This window comes from Tympanuchus pallidicinctus, unplaced genomic scaffold (genome assembly GCF_026119805.1).
Source record: "Tympanuchus pallidicinctus isolate F22 unplaced genomic scaffold, pur_lepc_1.0 scaffold33, whole genome shotgun sequence".
In the NCBI taxonomy this organism is placed as follows: domain Eukaryota; kingdom Metazoa; phylum Chordata; class Aves; order Galliformes; family Phasianidae; genus Tympanuchus; species Tympanuchus pallidicinctus.
Window position 1 is genome coordinate 552,180 of NW_026294751.1, and position 13,321 is coordinate 565,500.

At 55.0% G+C, this 13,321-nt stretch overlaps 2 protein-coding genes across 8 annotated transcripts; both read right to left on the minus strand.

Annotated features, from left to right (window-relative positions):
- Positions 1–91: 91 nt before the first annotated feature.
- On the minus strand, positions 92–10,154 carry LOC128088398 (zinc finger and BTB domain-containing protein 8A-like). Of its 5 annotated transcripts, none has more exons than XM_052698906.1 (4): positions 10,037–10,154; positions 2,148–3,127; positions 1,157–1,326; positions 92–963 (listed from the first exon to the last, which is right to left on the minus strand). In XM_052698906.1, the coding sequence occupies exons 2-4, from the start codon at positions 3,097–3,099 to the stop codon at positions 634–636; spliced, it is 1,452 nt and encodes a 483-aa protein (XP_052554866.1). In that variant the 5' UTR covers positions 3,100–3,127; positions 10,037–10,154; the 3' UTR covers positions 92–633. The 5 variants fall into 5 exon arrangements, with proteins under 5 accessions (XP_052554866.1, XP_052554867.1, XP_052554869.1 ...); XM_052698907.1 differs by lacking the exon at positions 10,037–10,154 and adding an exon at positions 4,197–4,335; XM_052698909.1 differs by lacking the exon at positions 10,037–10,154 and adding an exon at positions 3,962–3,979.
- Positions 6,295–10,983, minus strand: ZBTB8A (zinc finger and BTB domain containing 8A). 3 transcript variants are annotated; one of them, XM_052698921.1, is made up of 4 exons: positions 10,255–10,983; positions 7,995–8,948; positions 7,407–7,576; positions 6,295–7,018 (listed from the first exon to the last, which is right to left on the minus strand). In XM_052698921.1, exons 2-4 carry the CDS (start codon positions 8,923–8,925, stop codon positions 6,686–6,688), a joined length of 1,434 nt encoding a protein of 477 aa, XP_052554881.1. In that variant the 5' UTR covers positions 8,926–8,948; positions 10,255–10,983; the 3' UTR covers positions 6,295–6,685. The 3 variants fall into 3 exon arrangements, with proteins under 3 accessions (XP_052554881.1, XP_052554879.1, XP_052554882.1); XM_052698919.1 differs by lacking the exon at positions 10,255–10,983 and adding an exon at positions 10,037–10,080 and having other exon boundaries at positions 7,995–8,946; XM_052698922.1 differs by lacking the exon at positions 10,255–10,983 and adding an exon at positions 9,077–9,328.
- Positions 10,984–13,321: the final 2,338 nt, after the last annotated feature.

Consider the following 13,321-nt stretch of genomic DNA (forward strand, 5'->3'; position numbering starts at 1 on the left):
AAGGTGGGCGGGAAAGCCCTCAGCGGCCGCTCCGCCACCTCATTGGCTAGCTGAGTCAGGTGAACGGGAACAGCCAATCAGGCGTCGAGTGTGTGGCTGCCTTCCACGAAGCCTGAGGTGGGGGCGGCTGTTCCTTCTGTCAGCCCTTTAAAACGAGAGCGGAGCGGGGAGGATTCCGATTTTCTCACTCCTTTCTTACAAAACTTCGTAAGTGTATATATGTGTTAATTACACTGCCAACAAATATGTTTTACACTTCTTAGATGCTTGCTTTTGTAGGACTTTCCAAAAGCAAATTATCCATAGCTGTGTGCTCATTTGTTTTTAATTGTATACTGTAGCACCTTCCTTGTAGAAAGGTTTATATTTTCATTATGAACAGCTCTGAGTAAAGCCTGGTCAAAAAGCAAAGCAATTCTTCTAAGCAGTTTGCAGGCAGTAGGTGACTGCTGGGTGATGTTCAGGAGCTGCTGGGTGTTCACAAGCACAAACCAACGTGTTTGGAGTCCACATTTTGCTTCCTGCAGCACAATTTTAGCAGCATTTAATATTAATGAAACTAACAAACTAGAATTAGCCGGTGTAACACGGGCAATTTAATCTTGAATATACAGTAACGAATATACAAATTATCTACCTAAGATTTGGTTTCACCTTTTCATCCGCCTCGCCTGCAGCGCCATCGGCACCACGGCGCACAACCAGATCATACGGCTCCTCCTCCACTGCGTCACCATCCGACCTCTGATCCTCCTCCAAAGCCCACCTGGAATGTTTGCTCCCCCCGGCGCTGGCAGGGCCGCGTTCTGCGCCCGCTCCTTCAGGGCTGCCCTCGGCGCTGGTCCCTGTCACACATTTGTGGCACAGCCTGTAGCGCCGCGTTCCCTGCTGCACAACGCAGCCCGTCTGCTCGCTCACCTGGCGCTTGCACTTCCTGCAGATGAGTTTGCCGGCTTGATGTATCTAAAGAGGTTTAGAATTTGAAAGTGTCAGTGTTCATCCGGTAATGCTACCACCACAAATAAACACCGAGCCGTTCTAAAAAGTAAAAAGTTTGCCAATTGCAATCACTGTGGCAGCGCTGTTTCTAGCGATGGCTGAGCAGCAGCACCGACGGAACCCCGCGCTCCTTCCCCAGGCCCCCGAGCTGCCGTACCGTTTGGAAGTGGTTCCGCAGGTGCTCCAGCCGGGTGAACCTCTTCCCGCACGCCTCACATGGGTACGGCCGCTCGCCGGTGTGGCACCGCAGGTGGCGCTTCAGGTCGGCGCGGCGCTTCACCGTGTGCGTGCAGAAGGGGCATTTGAACCGCAGGCGAGGCAGGGCATCTGTTGTGGGGGAACACAGCTCTGCATCAATGGCTTTCTGCAATCGTTCTGCTATTTCTAAGCTTAAATGAGCAGCACTCCATTTTTCCTGCGGTTTGTCATTGAACAGAAATAAACCCAAACCTATAATCCCCCCACAAAAGCTACTGATGATTCACTGGGGATTTGGCGGTGTATTGTCTTACTTTTTAGACAGACGTATGACCATAAGTACGTAGTAAGTATATTACACCCTGTCATCTGACTCTTTCAGCAAGTAGTACTTCATAAATATTTACCACCTCTGCGATATATACTGCGTAACACCGTAACCTTGTGCCATGATAATAAGCCATAGGCATGCTAAGTTAGTTTCCAATATGATGTGCATAAGAATACATTTGTAAACCATCAGTTGATGAACTGCTGTCAGTTCATCAGGAGCTGGGACATTTTATGTAGCGTGACCAAACTATCTCCAAGTTTTGGCTTGGACCTCATGGGAAATGCAGTATTGTTCCAATGACATGAGAGCAGAGAAACCACAAGAGTGATTCAGTCCCTCAGCTCCGAGTCAACTGCAGCTCTCCAAGCTTTGTTCAGCTCCATGTGAGGCCAAATAATCAGGCAGGTCTTATTTTAACCTCACACAACACCTGGATCAGTCTCTGATTCTATTTCTCACCCCTTGTTTTGGCCTTAGAGCCTTACATTCTGTTAGGCACTGCAGCAGAGCAGATCAAGAAAGCAAGCAACAGGACATCAGTTAGAGCTTATGAAATTCTCTCGTCTCACTTCCTCTAAATAACGACAAACTTTGCAAAATCAAGTGTACTGTTTACCTTCATTCCAACTACTCATAACACCTAAAACTGTGGGCACTGAGCTGTACAGTTCTTCTGCTTTTAATTCCATGAACTCAGAAGTTTGTGACAGCTCTTCCAGCTGAGCAACAGCCCACCTCTTGGGGGTCACTTCTGATTCCTGATCATATCCATCATCGGCGCGATCAACGTCATTCTCGGCATCAAATTCAGCCTCCTCTTTAGCTCGGGAGTCGTGGCTGCAATCTGATGTGTTACAGCCCTCAGCCCGCTCAGCTTTACTCGCTCTGCCCTGCACAAATTCTCGTGTCTGTGACAGCCCCAAGTGCTTCCGCCGCTTCCTGGCCGAGCCCTGCTTTCTGCCCCTCTTTGAGAGCTGCGTTTCCGCCCGCTGAAGGATCACCTGTGAGGACAGATAAGTGCTGTAACTGCTCCAGGAATTCTCATTCACCACGTCTGCCTTTTCATCTGGAATGGAATAGGAGCGCCTCGGGTTGCTCTTTGCTTTCCTCCTTGAGCGATAAAGCGATGCGTGAGCAGGTTCACCGTTTGTGCTTTTGGCTGAGAGGCCCAGGTAGTGATCCTTCTCCTTCTCATTAATATCCAGAGACGACTTAATGAACGTCTTACAGACATTAAGGATGTCTGTCATCTGCAGGTAGCTGGCTGCCGACATGACCTCTATCACGTTTTGACCCGTTAGGGGCAATACTCCTGAGTACACAAAGTCCAGGATAACCATAAACGTCTCTGGAGAGAAGACCTCGAAGGTGGCTACAGTGGGCTGGCTGGTGTCCTTGGAGCTCTGCGAAAGGAGCATCTTGAAGTAGCCGCTGCTGGCAAACAGCACATTTCGGTGTGCTTTGAACACCTTCCCCTCCACCAGGATGCTGCAGTCGCAGAACAAGTCCTGCTTCCGTTGTTCATTCAGCTGCTCCAGGAGCTGAAACTGGTGGGAAGAAATCTCCATTCCAATAAGGGAGCACCAGAAGGTTCCTCTAAAGCACAAAACAAACGTAAGCATGACGACGTAAAACTAAATTGATGGGGCTGAGTCCTATTTTAAGAGATAAGCCCTGTATTTTAAAATATTAAAGCTCTGCATATCATCAATACCTAACATAGCTTCAACTCCGCACACACCTCTGCACCATTCAGTAACAGACCGAGGAAATCAATTGCGAAAAAGGTGAGAAGATCGCTAAGAACAGCGCACGTCCCCTAACGCTGCGTCCACGGAAGCTCGAGCGGCTCAAAGGCCGAGAAACGGAGCCGGGGCAGCCGGCAGCGCGGGTAGGGAGCGACGGGGAGCCTCCGGCCGGGCGCCGCAGAACCTGAGCCGGGCGAACCCGAACCGCGCGCGAAGGCGGCGGAGCGGCGGCGGGGACCGCGTCCCTCCCGGCCCTGGCCGCCCCGGCATTGGCCGCCGCCGCCGCCACTCAACGCGCCCCGCCCGCATCGGCCGCCGGCAGCCCGGGACGCCCGGCGGCGCTGGGCCCGCCCGCCAAAGCGCGGAGCCGCCGCCCGGCACGGCGCGCCGCCGCCCCGGGCATCGCGAAGCAGCGCCCGCCGCCGCCGCCGCCGCCGCCGCCGCCCTCGGTTCGGCTGGGCTCGGCTCGGCTCGGCTGCGCGCGGCTCCGCGCTCGGCTCCGTGCGGGGCGCGCCGCCCGCTCCGCCCGCCGTTCCGGAGCCCCGGCTCCGCTCGTCCCCGCCCCGCTCCCGCCGCCCGCCGCCGGGCTCTCGGCGTGGCCCGAGCCGCCCCCGGCCCCGCCGCCCGCGCCCGCCCCGCACGGCGGAGTCCCGCTCGCCCCCCGGCCCCGCTCGCCGCGCACCCGCCGCCCGCTCCCGCGCAGCCCTTTGTTGCCGCGCCCGGCTTCTCGCGGCCGCGCCCGGGGCCGCAAATGGCGCCCGCGCGGCGCCGCCGGGGCTCCGCGGCCCGCCCGGCTCCCGGCTCCCGGCTCGACCGCCCCGCGGGCCGCGGATCCGAGCGGCGTCCCGCCCGCGGCCCCGCGCCGGGCTCCCGCCGCCCCGCCGCCCGCTCCGAGCCGCCGCGCGGCCGCCGCTCACCGCCGGGGTTCCGCGGGCGGCCGCCGCTCGCTCGGCCGCGACGGAGGGGCGGGCGGAGGATGCGGGGTCCCCGGCTCCCGTCGGGGCACGCTCGGCGCCCCGCTCCCGCAGCCCCGAGCCCTGGAAGCCCGAGCGCAGAGAAACAAAAGGTATTTGCTGACGTGGGCGTTGGACAGAGACGCCCGAGGGCTGGGGACACAATTAAAGGGGCAACGCACCGATTGCAGGCGCAGCCCAGCAGCTTCCTCCGCCTCACCGCCCTGCAGCCTTCGCTGCCTTCCTCGCGCACCCACGTGCCGCTACCTGAGCGCACGTACCGCTGTTGTTAGAGGCTGGATAGCATTCGCGTGTGGAAGGAAGGCGCCACCTGAATGGGAAATATTTGTAGTTCTGTAGAGTAGCATTTATTGCTTTACTCGATAAGAGCATTTTTATAACAGGAAAGTCTTGTGTTCAAACAATGGGGGACACCCAAAAGCAAAGGACTGCAGATGGGTGTGTGCTATTGAAACTGAAAGGATCCTGGGATCCCATTGATTCAGCTGTAGCCACACGGCTGGTCAGGCATTGTTTGAGGTTCCATGAGGTCAAAGTTAACAATAAATAGAGCTGAAGCATGGAAGTCTGACAGTGACCAGGTGCTTCGGGGGAGAAATGTTGTCATGTATTCTGTAACGGTTTTACACCTACTGTCTGGTTGTGACTCGACAAAGCTCTAAAAGCAATATTCGGATCAGCTCCTGAGAAGTGAGTTAAATTCCTGGTAACAGCCTGTTACGGTCTTTGCTTTCCCTTTTTGGAAAAACAATGCTATTTCTGCTAATGAATGGCATGTGATCCTAACAGGGGCGTGGAGGAGACAACCACAAGATGCAATGCGAGGAGATTAAAAGAAAATAAAACAGCATGATTTTAATTTAGAGGAAAACAAACAAAAGATATGATTGGATATGTAAAATGAAGAACATGGAAAATATAAGGCACTTGTCCTGTAACACAAAAATAAGGAAACAACAACCGAAATTAAAGCAGTAGATGTAGAATGGTCATCTTTTCAAATACAAAACATACCTGGGAGTTGCAGTGTGGAGATACAACTCCAAGCTTAATGAGATGCTTTAAAAACAGCTACAGACATTTCGGCGTGGTGCTGAGCACAACAGAGATGCACAAAGCAGAACAGCCCTGCTTCACCAGGGCAGTCCGTTGCAGGCTGTACACAGATCTCTCATTTGCCTGTAGCAGTGTCTGTATAGGGGCAGATGGCTCCATTTGCCCACGGCAGCCACTCCACGTCTCGTTTTTCCTAAAGAATGAGTCCTCGCCATCCTCAGACTCACAGTACCTAATTACATTGAATACTGATCCAGAAATGCCTTTGCTTCTAAAAACTCCCTGAAGGATACAGAAGTGTCGTTTTGCTGTTGGCGGTTAAGATTTCAGGCCTGGATTGGCACTTTTCCCCTTCCCTTCGTGCATCCCAGACACAAACAGGGATTTTCCAGCCCTGCTGCCCCAGGCTGTGGCGACAGGAGGCGTTTCTGTAAGCGAAAGGCAGCTCTCAGTTGTCAGAGCTCATCCCAGCGCCTCAGCCCAGCTCTGCAGCCTGCCCACATCCCTCCCAGGGCCTTCCTAAGCTCAGGCAGGTCGGTGCCTCCTCCCAGGTTGGGATCAGCACAGACGGAGGCTGCGCTCCATCCCCTGGTCCAGATCATCAGGAAAGACACAGAACAGGGCTGCGCTCAATGCCGACGCCGGGGAGCCCTGCTGGTGCCGCTGGGTGCAGCTCCATCCCCACTGCTCCAGGCTGACCAGCAGCTTTTTACCCCGTGAGGAGTGCAGCTGGCCCAGCCTCGGCCTGCAGCTTCCCCGCAGCGCTGACAGACAGACAGAGGCTTTGCTGAAGCCCAGCGAGGTTTCATGCACGGATGTTTGCATTAAAACACTTTACAGATGGCTATAAAAACAGCGCAGTCTGAGCTCCCAATTTTCAGAGTGAATAAATTTTACATGAAAATGCTTTTCCAGTTAAATATTTTTATATGCTTTTTCTTCACTCCTTGCCTAGCTTTTCTAGTCATAATATATGAAGACTTAATGAAATTTCATGGAAAATTATCTTTATTTCTGAATGCTGAAGAGTAATTTACATCGGTGTGCAACTTTTTTGAGTATTCAGACCTTACCTCTTCGAAAGAGGTTCTGAGAAGAGACTCACTGTCTGCTGTAAAACTTATCCTTGCAGTACTTCAGCTTCCGTGTTCAGCCGCTGCTCCACCCAAGGTGGATTATTTCTAATGAGCAAAGTATGGGAATGTTGATAGCGAAACTCAGGACGGACTCAATGACATGTCCATGAACACATGCAAATCTGGACCTGTCCAAGAGAAACCAAGAGGTCTTTGTAGATGACAGGCTGGTGGAGGGCTGCTGGGCAAGACAGGATTCCCACGCAAGACGAGCTCCATGCGCCGATGTTTGTCTCACAACTACCTAACATTTGGTTTTACTTCCTTCTCCTCTGCTTCATCCTCACTGTCATCAACTTGCTGGATGACCAGATCGGACGAGCCATCCTCCACGATCTCCACATCAGATTTGTTGTCTTCCCCATAGTGCCACCTGGAATCCTTGTCCCCATCTGGAGGAAATTCAAGGGGTGCTTCAGCCTCCAAGTCAATGCGAATGCTGTCGATGCCGGCCTCAGCCAGGCACTCATTGCAGAGCCTGTAGCGCCTCGTGCCCTCCTGCACCACCTGCCCCGTCAGCTCAGTCACGTGGCGTTTACACTTCCTGCAGATGAGCTTGCAAGCCTGGTGAATCTGGGGAAATTGAGATGAATACATTTATATGGCATCAGAGAGAAAGCGTTTCAAGACGACAGAAAGTGAAGCTAGAGTGACACCAGTGGTAGCATGAACTGACTCTGAGGGGCAGTCAAAACTGATCATGAAACCTCCACAGCAGCTCTACGTGCGCCCTTCATCCCTATTACAGAACTCACACGGTGCAGCGCCTGCGTGAGCCAACAAAGAAATTCATCCCCTTTCATAGGAATTATGCTCCAAATGCCCTTAAGCCAAACCAAATTAATTATCTGCTACCTCTTCTGTACGGGAGCCAATATATCGACCAGCCAGGCTGGTGCCCAGTTTAAGCACACAGAGCCAGACCTACAGCCCGACGCCGCGCGCAGCCGGCAGTACGCACAGTGCGGAAGTGGCTGCTGAGGTGATCCAGCCTGCTGAACCTCTTCCCGCACGCCTCACACGGGTACGGCCGCTCGCCGGTGTGGCACCGCAGGTGACGCTTCAGGTCGGCCTTTCTTTTCACCATGTGAGTGCAGAACGGGCACTTGAACCTCATCCTGGGCAGATCATCTGTGGGGAGATAATTTGGTCGTAGATAGGAGTCATAGCACGTCCACGCCTTGCAGTCACTGTAGTTACAGAAAGCAACAGAAACAGGATAGAAAATCGCTTCTATTCAACAAACATGCTGCAGGTCTTTTCAGATACAGCCCTTGTGTAAATTACACAGGAGTGCAACGAGGGAAAAGGAGCGGACGGCTTATTAAAGTGAGCTAAAAAAACCAAAAATGTCATGACCGTACAGCTGTAAATGCACCGAAAAGTATGTACTCTGAACAGCTAAACATCCATTCGCCACTGTCCAAGAGAAGATCTCAGCTTTCCAAGCTACATTTGTGGAAAACACAGAGCATCCCTGGTTAATGCCCGCCCTCCAGCAGTGCATCTGCTCACTGACACAGCAGGCAGCACGAAGACCCACTCCTACCTTCAGCCCAGCCGCCCATCACACCTACAATGGAGGGCATGCTGGGGTACTGCTCGTCTGCTTTGGGAGACCTGGATTTGCTGGAAGGTCGGGGCGAGTCGCGCTCCTGCTGCGGCACGGCCAAACTCCTGGGGAGCACCTCAGAGCCCTGGCCGTACGGATACCCCACGTGAGGAGATTCCACTTCTGGCTCCATCTGGACCTGGTCCTCAGATTGAGAAATGTGGCCCGCAGGCTCAGCAGCCCGGTCCTCCAGTTTGCTCGCTTTATAGTGAGGAATGTCAGAAGGCTGCTGCAGTCCCAGGTGCCGGGATTTCTTTGTGGAATCCTGCCTTTGCTCGTGTTTGGACGGCTGCTGCTGCGCGTTCCTTTGAGCTGGATAGTAGTTGAAATTGCTCCAGGCGTTTCCCCTCACACACGTCCCTTGGTCTGGATTTGAGTGCGAATGCGGGGGGCTTTCTGCCCTCCAGCCCGCGCCATACGGGCACGGCTGCTCCCCGCCGTTGGAATTCGCCTCCTTGTCCGAAAGGCTGAAGTAGCGATCCTTCTCCTTCTCACTGATGTCCAGCGACGACTTAATGAACGTTTTGCACACACTGATGACATCGGTCATCTGCAGGTAGCTGGCGGCCGACATCACTTCGATGACGTTCTGACCGGTGAGAGACAGTTTGCCCGAATAGACAAAATCCAGAATAACGGTAAAAGTGTCAGGAGAAAATGCCTGGAAAGTGGCTGTGGTGGGCTGAGTCATTTCCTTGGAGCTCTGCGAAAGGAGCATCTTGAAGTAGCCGCTGCTGGCAAACAGCACATTTCGGTGTGCTTTGAACACCTTCCCCTCCACCAGGATGCTGCAGTCGCAGAACAAGTCCTGTCTGCGCTGCTCATTGAGCTGCTGCAGGAGGTGAAACTGGTGGGACGAAATCTCCATTCCAGAACAGCTGCGGTGTCCCTCTAGGAAACAAACAAACAAATTAGAAACTGGGCTTCTGCGTGAAGCAACTCGCCAAGGACGGCAGACCCGATCTTACAGATATTTTGAAAACTAATCTTATTCAAACACACAAATATATTTCAATTACAATATCCAAATATCCACGCCCAGGCATTTCTGTTCGACAAGGATGGAATGAGTCCAACTGAGGCCGTCCCGTTATTTGGCAGCGACGTCAGGGCTCCAACTGGGAGGAATCGCATCCCGAGGATGCAGGAGGTGAGAAACGGGCCGGCAGGCGCGCGACCCTCAGCCGTTCACCGTCAGGGCGAGGAGCCCTCGAGCGGCTGCGGCCGGAGCCTCCGCCCGTGCGGGGCTGCCGTTCCCGCACCGCTCGAGGGACCAGAAACGGGAACTCGGCGACCGCGGGGCTCCGGCCGCGTCTCTCCCGGCCCGGGCCGCCCCGGCATTGGCCGCCGCCGCCGCCACTCAACGCGCCCCGCCCGCATCGGCCGCCGGCAGCCCGGGACGCCCGGCGGCGCTGGGCCCGCCCGCCAAAGCGCGGAGCCGCCGCCCGGCACGGCGCGCCGCCGCCCCGGGCATCGCGGAGCAGCGCCCGCCGCCGCCGCCGCCACCCTCGGTTCGGCTGGGCTCGGCTCGGCTCGGCTGCGCGCGGCTCCGCGCTCGGCTCCGTGCGGGGCGCGCCGCCCGCTCCGCCCGCCGTTCCGGAGCCCCGGCTCCGCTCGTCCCCGCCCCGCTCCCGCCGCCCGCCGCCGGGCTCTCGGCGTGGCCCGAGCCGCCCCCGGCCCCGCCGCCCGCGCCCGCCCCGCACGGCGGAGTCCCGCTCGCCCCCCGGCCCCGCTCGCCGCGCACCCGCCGCCCGCTCCCGCGCAGCCCTTTGTTGCCGCGCCCGGCTTCTCGCGGCCGCGCCCGGGGCCGCAAATGGCGCCCGCGCGGCGCCGCCGGGGCTCCGCGGCCCGCCCGGCTCCCGGCTCCCGGCTCGACCGCCCCGCGGGCCGCGGATCCGAGCGGCGTCCCGCCCGCGGCCCCGCGCCGGGCTCCCGCCGCCCCGCCGCCCGCTCCGAGCCGCCGCGCGGCCGCCGCTCACCGCCGGGGTTCCGCGGGCGGCCGCCGCTCGCTCGGCCGCGACGGAGGGGCGGGCGGAGGATGCGGGGTCCCCGGCTCCCGTCGGGGCACGCTCTGCGCCCCGCTCCCGCAGCCCCGAGCCCTGGAAGCCCGAGCGCAGAGAAACAAAAGGTATTTGCTGACGTGGGCGTTGGACAGAGACGCCCGAGGGCTGGGGACACAATTAAAGGGGCAACGCACCGATTGCAGGCGCAGCCCAGCAGCTTCCTCCGCCTCACCGCCCTGCAGCCTTCGCTGCCTTCCTCGCGCACCCACGTGCCGCCCGGGAGGAGACGCGATGCCCCGGTTGTTTCCTTCGCGCACCTTTATGTATAACACGGGCCTGGATGACCCAAATCCTTTCTTAACACGTTTGCAGCTTCCCCAAGATGAGATGAAATTTTTCTTCACATCTCAGTTGTCTTTGGAATAAAAGCGTGAGGTCTAAAATCCTGCTTCCTCGACCTCTTTGCTTCTCTCACTCAAAGTCTGATGTCCTTCACCGTCCTCTTCTCCCCTCCAGCACCTTTCCACTCTTGACACCCCACTTATTTGTTAAAAACGCTTGTTTTCCCCGTGGGAGCCATTCTGCCTTAGCTGTATCCTCTGTGTCCTTTTAGCCTTCCTTGCATAAACCTCAGACATTCCATCTTGAAACAATTTACGTTCCTTTCTCCACCACTGCAAAAACAGAAGATATCTAACGACTTTTTTCTCTGATACAAACACTCCCCCAGTCTCTCCCATCTTCATATTCAATTTACATCCATTTTTGTTGAATCATTTTTTTCACCAGTTTCATTCCCCTTTTTATCAACTTGTACAGTTTTCTAACTTCTGTCTCCTTTGGGATGTTGCTGTGCATGCAACACTTAAAATCCTTCCTGACACCTATTGTGTAATTCTCCTTTTGTGCCTGACCAGCTCCAATGAATCATTCTCGAACACGAGAAAGTGCCTCAAATTTACACAGTGTTTTACATGGATTTCTTCACCATTCAAGTATCAACCAGAAGCATCTGAATCTGATCCATCCGTGCCTGACCAGCTCCTTCCAGCCTTCCAGCACTGCTGCTTCGTGCCTTTCTCTGACCAGCATCACCTGTGGGTGCCACGCAATTCATTTGGACTTGCATCCAAGTCAGAGCAGTGCGTTGGCTCAGCCCTGACAGCCAGCACAGCAGTCAGTGACAGCCCTCCTCATCCTCACCATTCCCCATCCAACGCTTGTGTGCAGCTCTTACCATCAATTAGCAGTGAGTGTTGAAGCCTTTAGACAACCCTCGCATGATAAAATCCAACACAGCTCTGTATGAATGCCAATGGAGTGTGGGACAGCCAAAGCAGGAGAAAAACGAAGCAGGTGAGATACTGGAAACCTATAAAATATATAAAATGTATAGAAATCTGTAAAATCACATCAGGATCAATAGGAAGTGCTGCAAGCTGCTGGTTCTGGAGGAAGCTGCCGGCAAATGAAGCGATAGCAGTCAGCAGCATCAGAGCAGGCAGGTGTGGCTCTTCAGCTAACATAGGCAGACACTGGAATTCCTTCCACAGGCTGTTGTGACAGCAAAACGTGGGCATTACAGGGTGCACGAGGCAACGGGGAGGCTGGAGACGCGTGCCCTGCACCTTTGGAAGCCCCCAGGTCTGTTAGAGGAGCATTCAGGTTCAAGCACTGCTAAATGCTTCTCGTGTTCTTCCACAGGGCAGGCAGTTCTGGTTGCTGCTCTGAACAGAGGAACTCGTGTGGCTGCCTTGTGTGGCAGCTCAGCCCCTGCCATCCACGAGTTCACAAAGCCACTGGACGTGGCCACCAGGCCCCTCTATGCCTGCCAGCTCAACTCATCAGCACCGCTCTTCTATAGAACATCCTACGTGATTCCCCAACTCTTCCATATCCCAAAGAGTTCTTGTACTGAAAAACTCCTCCTGAACAGAGCAGTTTGTGGGTGTTTGTTCTGCTTGGCCCAGCTGGTTTTGCACAAACCAGGTCCTTTCCCCGGGGTCCCAGAGGGCGCTGAGCTCAGCAGTTTTACCAGCACAGGCGGGAGCTCAAGGGCTCTTCATCTGCTGGAAAGAGGTAATGGAATTTTAAAGTAGGCAAAAAATGCAGTGATATCTCAACTAAATGAGTCAGAAATTTTACACCTGTGTTCACAACGCTCACCATGCTTCAGGAAACCCGCGCAGGAATTCACCAGCAGCTGGGAGCGGCCACGGAGCAGAGCGTGGCTCCTCATCCATCGGGCCTCGTTTCACCCCGTGCTGCACAGTAACACCGCAAACGTGGATTCCAGCAGCTGTTTCATCTACTGCTCTGCATTTCTACACTGCAGTTACTGTTGGTAGCCAAGAAAGGTCCACTGAAGCTGGGGGAGTTTGTCCAATGGAGGTGGCTTAGCAGCTGGGTGGAGGCGCTTCCAACAGCACCCAAGGGTGCCCCAGCTGCAAGGCTGAGCCTGCTTTGTAGAGAATGACTTAAAAATGACTTTCAAGAGTCATTGCTGGTGCTGATACAAACGCTATCAACAGTTTCTGTACTGTTTTAATCAGGTTTCGATACCCAAGTATCAAAGTGTAATCAAGTAGCACAGTGAAGAGGTTTAAGTTTTCCTGGGAACTCGAGTCCTAATCCTGCACCACCAATGGAAACCTGCTGTGCTGTATTTTTCACTTCCAACTCAGCTTCCCATATTTGGAACCGTGAGCAGATTCCTGTGCTGCCCGCCTGCAATTCTTACCTGCCTGCTCCTGAGTCCAGCTCTTCTCTGAAGCAACGCTGCCAAATCTACTCTCAAATACATTTACAGTTTAAAGAATCTCACAGCTTTGCTACCAAGTCTGGTCATTAATTACTGCTCTCCCTTTCAGTGGAAAACCAGAAAAAATTGAGTCCTCTTACTGTGAGATCAATATTTAACTTTATGTTCAACCATAAAAGAACCGCACTGCATACAGCATCCACTGTCATACATTCAACATTCAGCAAAGAAAATTCGGTAATCCACCGCTGTAGGGAAAAAATGAGAGAGAGAAAGGGGGTAAAGCTTTGATCCCCCCTCCCGAAGGGTGAAATCCTGCGCGTGGGGCTGCACCCCGCTGCCCTCAGCGCTGCTTTACGAAGCACCGCAGGCATCGCAGCTCCAACCCCGTCCTGAAGGCTCCACCGCCGCCTCTGCTCTGCCCTTCTCAGGCGCGGCGGCTCCAAACCAACCCGAGCTCCAGCAGCCCGTCCCGCTCCGTTGGGCGGCCCAGGGGCGGA

Bases quoted from the DNA above. Each gene is read 5' to 3' on its own strand.
- ZBTB8A (XM_052698921.1), bottom strand. From the start codon at position 8,925: ATGGAGATTTCGTCCCACCAGTTTCACCTCCTGCAGCAGCTCAATGAG. The intron at 7,577-7,994 runs GTAGGAGTGGGT...ATCTCCCCACAG, and splicing joins GATGGGCGGCTGGGCTGAAG to ATGATCTGCCCAGGATGAGG. The intron at 7,019-7,406 runs GTGCGTACTGCC...CAATTTCCCCAG, and splicing joins TCAGCAGCCACTTCCGCACT to ATTCACCAGGCTTGCAAGCT.
- LOC128088398 (XM_052698905.1), bottom strand. From the start codon at position 3,153: ATGCTTACGTTTGTTTTGTGCTTTAGAGGAACCTTCTGGTGCTCCCTT. The intron at 1,327-2,147 runs GTAAACAGTACA...CCCCCACAACAG, and splicing joins TATGAGTAGTTGGAATGAAG to ATGCCCTGCCTCGCCTGCGG. The intron at 964-1,156 runs GTACGGCAGCTC...AAACCTCTTTAG, and splicing joins TGCGGAACCACTTCCAAACG to ATACATCAAGCCGGCAAACT.